General features: G+C 36.4%; 1 protein-coding gene across 1 annotated transcript; it reads left to right on the forward strand.

Moving 5' to 3' along the window:
• The first annotated feature begins 3276 nt into the window (after positions 1–3276).
• Positions 3277–5168, forward strand: LOC130848613 (olfactory receptor 5D13-like). Its single transcript, XM_057727051.1, has 2 exons — positions 3277–3372; positions 4137–5168. Exons 1-2 carry the CDS (start codon positions 3277–3279, stop codon positions 5166–5168), a joined length of 1128 nt encoding a protein of 375 aa, XP_057583034.1.
• The last annotated feature ends 1345 nt before the right edge of the window (positions 5169–6513 follow it).

The raw sequence follows: 6513 nt of genomic DNA on the forward strand, positions 1-6513 counted from the left end.
TAGGACTCTCTGCACTTCCTGGACTTCCTTGCGATTATCCTCCCTGGGACTCTCTGCATTTTCTTTCCCATGTTAACGAAGTTTTCATCTATAATCTCTTCCAATATTTTCTCATGTCCTCTCTCTCTCTTCTCCTTCTGGGACCTGAATAATGCAAATGTTGGTGTGTGTAACATTGTCTTAGAGCTTTCTTAGGATGTCTTCATTTCTTTTCATTCTTTTCTCTTTATTCTTTTCTGCATCAGTGATTTTCACCATTCTGTCTTCCAGGTCACTTATTTGCCCTCTGGCTCAGTTAATCTGCTATTGGTTACTTCTAGTGTATTTTTCATTTCAGTTACTGTGTTGCTTATCTCTGTTTGTTTGTTCTTTAATTCTTCTAGGTCTTTGTTAAACTTTTCTTGCATCTTTTTGATCTTTGCAACCAGTCTTTTTTCAAAGTCCTGTATCATCTTCACCATCATTATTCTGAATTCTTTTTTTTGGAAGGGTGCCTATCTCCACTTTATTTAGTTGTTTTTCTGGGGTTTTATCTTGTCCCTTTATCTGATACAAAGTCCTCTGCTTTCTCTTTTTCTCTATCTTTCTGTGCCTATGGTCTTCAATTCCACAGAATCAAATACTGCTGATACAGCTTGATACTGTGTGCCCTCTTGTGGAGGAAGCTATCTAAGAGGCTTGTGCATGCTTCCTGATGGGAGGGACTGATGGTGGGTAGGGCTTGGTGGTCAGAACTCAATAAAACTTTAATCCATTTTGGTGGGTGGAGTCCATTAAAACTTTAATCTGCTTGTCTGCCAGTGGGTGGGGCTGTGTTCCCACTCTGTTGCTTTTTTAGGCCAATGCTACCTAGCACTGGAGCTTACAGGCTCTTTGGTGGGGCTAATGGTGGACTCTGGGTGGGCTCAAGTCAATGAGCACTTCCCAGAACACCTGCCCTCAGTGTCCCTGTCCCTGCTGTAAGCCACAGCTGCCCCCTCCTTTGCAGGTAACCCTCCAACACCAGCAGGTAGGTCTGGCTCAGTCTCCTATGGGGTCACTTCTTCCCCTTGTGTCTTGGTACACACATTATTTTTTTGTGTGCCCTCCAATAGTGGAGCCTCTGTTTCTCCCATCCTGTGGAGGTCCTTCAATCAAATGCCACTGGCTTTCATAATCTGATTCTCTGGGGATTCCTCCTCCTGTTGCTGGACTCCCAGGCTGGGAGGCCTGACATGGGGCTCAGAACCCTCATTTTAGTGTGTGGACTTCTGTGGTATAACTATTCTCCAAATTTCTAGTCACCCACCCAGCCATTATAGGATTTGACTTCATCATGATTGTGTACCTCCTACCATCTTATTGTGGCTTCTCATTTGTCTCTGGATGTGGGGTGTCTTTTTTGGTGAGTTCCAGTGTCTTTCTGTCAATGATTGTTCAGCAGTTAGCTGTAATTCTGGTGCTCTTGCAAGAGGGAGTGAGCACAAGTCCTTCTACTCTGCCATCTTGAACCATCTCCTCCCTCTGAATTTATTTTTAATAGATTAGAAGAAAAAGCCATTCTCCTGAAATATTCATTGCAATACACTCTAGATTCCTGTTACTATTTTTTCCGTCTTATTACTATATAAAAGAAAGTTGAATTCTCAGCAGGAATTGTCCTGGAATCCAACAAACTTAGCTAACAAACTTCATTAAATGAATAAGCCAATTCTTCTGCACTCAGGTGAGTTGATTCAATCCTTATTTCACTTTAAAAGGAAAATAATATGTTCCAATAGTCTTTGCAGGAGGAAGACAAACACATATGTAAATCTGTCATTTTACCTGTTTAGTTTAGCTGACTAGAAGTATTTGATTCTGTATCTTTCACCACATTTATCATTATTCACCAAGATACATCACTAGGAAGTATTTTCAATTGTTCTGGATCATGATATTCTCATTCTTTTATACACACAAATGTAAATAACAAACAATAATTATAAGTTGTCATGTATCCTTTGTGCTTGTATACATTATTTCCTGGAATAATTATCTAAGAAAAAAATTGAGTATGAGGCTCATATTTTATAATTTTATAGTTTCTAAAATGCCTGAGTACTCAGTACATATTGGGTCTACAGTGGAAAAATCATTCCATTATAGATGCACTGGAAAGAAGGGAAGCAGTGTAACAGCACCTGTGTTCACAGCCAAGCATGGCTGGCACTTCCTGGGGCTAAACAGGTGACTGTGAATGTTGGACCAAGCCTGTTGATAAATACAGAGTGAAAGAGGTGCAGTGAAAAGTTACATGTGTGGAGATTTGCAGATAAGAATTAGATAATATATTTCAAAAATTGTATTTATCTTTAGGGATAATTTCCCTTTCAAACCTGGGCTACTCAGATTTTGTTATCACAGCCATGGGGAAAAAATACTGATTTCAGAAAAAGTATCTTCAATTATAAAATATATATTCAATGAATTTTATGTTAATTTGAAAAAATACTTTCAGGAAATCATAAATGTGATGAAGGAATTAATCATACATATCAAATCAAAGGAATCTAAAGGAACAATTGAAGAAGAAAAAGAGCAGGGATCTGTGAATGATATCATTATATACGTGCAAGAAACCTTTAAGTGTTCCATATGGTCTTGGAGGATAAAATCTTAACAACAACTAAAAAGAATAGAGTTTTTAATTTCAGCTCCAAATGAGACATAGAATTTTTACAGAATTCTATGTGATATGAACTTCCCTTTATGCTTAGTGCCGTTTTAGGTTTCAGTAAGAGGTGAGAAGCAGATTTGAGAAGAACAAATTATAATGACAGTAAAAGATATTTGAGGCATTTTGGAATAACACAAGCTATCTAAAAAAAAAAAAAAAAATTCACTGCACTTTTTTTCCCTGAAAGTATCCTTACTGCATGCAAATTCAGGTATCTTAGGTCCCATGGGGTTTCACTACGGCTACTTGTTTCACAGGGCTCAAGGTGTGGCTCAGTGCATTGTGAGTTTATATTGTGGTGCTAATTTAATAGGCAAGAATAACTTATTTTACCCCAATATGTATATTATATGCCTAGAATTTACTCATTCACATACTCATATATTCATTTATGCAATAAATGTTATTGAGTGCCTACTTCATCTTAGTATCTCATCTTTGTTGATGTGAATTTTATTTTAACTGTGGAACAAACAATGATAAAATGGTAAATGACAAAAAATAAGTAAAATATATATTAGGTTACAGATATGGATAAAACTGGTATTTTTTTGTGGGCTGACAGCTGGAGTATAACCATGACCAGGAATCAAAGAGATAAAATTAATGGAGGAGATCAAGAAACTAGCCCATGGGGCATTGGAAGAATTATCTTTATGTATATTGAAACCAAGGCAAAGCAGGAAAATCTCTAACCAAGCAAAAACCATATGGTAATACCTCAGGAACCAATGACCCATCTTTGCAGACATTGAAGCAGACTAAGTTGACCATTTGATAATGATGTTATGGGATAACCTCCAGCATAATAAAAACAGTCTGGAGATAATATTATTGTTTATTTCCACCACAAATCTCTCTAAATACCTGTCATTACAAATACACCAAGGGGAAGGGGTAACAGATTTTTAAAGTTTCAATAATAATGTAAATGTAGCTGATTAAGTATATTATTCTTCTGCAGGAAATAGCTAAAATATGGGGGGGGAAATGTGTGATTAAATGTAAGAAAGTGGCTGGAAAGGAAAATTCAGAAATAGCTATAGTAACAACTACAAACAAAAATAACTTGACAATCTTACTTTGTCATTAATTTTCTTATGAGTCCTAAGTTCCCACAGTTAAATAGGTTAGGCAGGGAGGAAATTGTATAGCCCTATGATAAGTATTTCTTTCAAGAGCAGCATTTTAACTAAACTAGGATTCATGTAAAAAAGCTAGACTGGGCTGCCTCATGAAGCCAACTGCTTCTAAGGATACTGAGTGTGATTATGTGAACTATAACAGGACCAACTCTATTTCTGTTCCCCCTTTCTCAATTGACTTCATTATTCCATTTGCACAAATTTCATACTCACTCAAACAGTGATATAAGTAAATTCTAGCTTTTGAAAAAATGTAAGAGTTGAAATCAAGTATTTTCCACAACACTTTATAGATTCTTGCTGTCTCTCACTATGTCCTTGTTTTAAACTGCCATATTCAAATTTTGCTTCTCATTTCTCTAAATCAACTTTTACATGCTGTCCACAGGAACCAAGGAAATCCAAGTGCTGGAGTCACCTTCATTCTCTTGGGCTTCTCAGAATATCTGGAGCTCCAGCTGCCCCTCTTCCTGGGGTTCCTGACCATTTACATGGTCACTGTGCTGGAGAACCTGGGCATGGTCCTGATTATCAAGGTCAGCCCCAGACTCCACACCCCCATGTACTTCTTCCTCAGCCACTTGTCCTTTGTTGATTTCTGTTTCTCGATAGTAGTGACACCCAATCTCCTGGAAAACTTGGTTGTGGAAGACAAAACCATCTCTTTCACAGGATGCATCATGCAGTTGTTCTTTGCCTGCATATTTGTGGTAACAGAAACATTTCTGTTGACAGTGATGGCCTATGACCACTTTGTGGCAATTTGTAAGCCTCTTCTCTACACAGTTTTAATGTCCCAGAAGCTTTGTTCCTTATTGGTGGGTGCAACATGCTCTTGGGGTACAGTCTGTTCCCTGACTCTTACCTACTTTCTATCAGAGTTGTCTTTTGGAAGAAATAAGATCATAAATAACTTTTTCTGTGAGCCTGCTGGCATTGTTGCTGTTTCCTGCTCTGACACCTGCATTAGCCAGAAGATCACTGTAGTCTCTGCCACATTCAATGAAATAAGGAGCCTGATCATCATTCTTGCTTCCTATGTTTTCATTTTCATCACTGTCATGAGGATGTCTTCTACTGGGAGGTGCCACAAAGCCTTCTCCACATGTGCCTCCCACCTGACTGCTATTACCATCTTCCATGGGAGCATCCTTTTCCTCTACTGTGTTCCTGACTCCAAAAGTTCATGGCTCATGGTCAGGGTGGGCTCTGTCTCCTACACAGTGGTCATTCCAATGCTGAACCTACTAATTTATAGCATCAGGAACAAAGATGTGAAACAGAGTGTTAGGAATTTAGCCATTATCAAATTCTTGTATCAATGAATGTAAAACGGCTAAGATTTACTTTTTCACTTTCAAGAGCACTGTGGAGAATTGTCTGAGTCTTTCAGCATTTTTAATACTTTCAAATTCCTTTTTTCAGAAAGGAAAACAGTACACACATTTAATGTAACTCCCTAATTGATAGACCATTTTACAACTTTAATAAACTTCAGAGAATTATCTCTAAAATAATAAATAATACATTAGTTACAACTTGGACCATTTAAATAAGTTTCTAGACAGAGAGTTTGTCATGTGAAGATTTCTGAGTGAGTACACATTACAATTTGGCTGTTCAGGTAAATCTTCTATTCTTTTTTAAGTCATTGAAGAATGGGTTTACAGGGTTGCCCTGAAAATTTATAGCTAACTGTGAGGGAGTATACATCAAATGCAACCTAGTAAGCTAAGAGTTGTTCAACACTAAGACACTACATTTAAAAGACATGTTTATTTAATTTTGCACAGGAGGCATTGGAACTTTATAAGTGCAAAGAAGTCATATCTCTGCCTCCATAAAATCCTGAATATTATTTGGTTAAACTGTACTTGTTAATACAAAATTTATTTGCTCTTTGTAAACAAAATATCAAAACTAAAATTAAGAACTGCACACTTCAGAGATAGTTTCAGCTAAATCTAAAATAGTCTTTCTTGTCAATCTTGAATTGTGTATAATACAGTTATTGATGTATAATGATAAATAATATAAAACTTCAGTGATAAGTAATATCATTGGTGGGTTGATTGGGAAGCCCTGCTAATATCAGCTAGAGCATCTTGGTTAACCTGACTTAGTTTTACCCAACTGGCAAACTCACCTCCAGTCTATGCAGTGAACTCTATTTGATATATGCAATAGTACCTTGTATTTAAGATCATAATCTTAAAAATAAAATAGATGACAGATTTTAGGTAAGTTATAATTTTGAAACTCTAATTATTTTTCTATCTTTCAATAGAAACCAGAAAAAATCATAAAGAAAAAAAACCTCTGGATGACTGCAAACTCCTTTAGAATAGAATGTTGTTCACTCTGGAAAATGCATTTGAATGAACATTTATTTACACAAATTTAATGCAGTAATTCTCCACAAATTTGGAAATACAGTTTTCATCTGAATGTATAGGTTTTAAAAGGTTGAATGTCTGTCAATATGAGTGGTTTTATTATAAGTTCTACAAAGTCCTAATGATGGGCTCTTTATTTCCATGAATGCATTATAGTCTCCTTACTTTAAACTGTTGTTGGTAGTTTAGATAGGGGCAAATTTCTTGTTTTGTTTCTAAAGAGCTGTGGCAAGATTTTTAATGAAACTATTCACAAGATAAGAGAAAATGCAGA

Source organism: Hippopotamus amphibius, chromosome 3, assembly GCF_030028045.1.
Source record: "Hippopotamus amphibius kiboko isolate mHipAmp2 chromosome 3, mHipAmp2.hap2, whole genome shotgun sequence".
Classification (NCBI taxonomy): Eukaryota; Metazoa; Chordata; class Mammalia; order Artiodactyla; family Hippopotamidae; genus Hippopotamus; species Hippopotamus amphibius.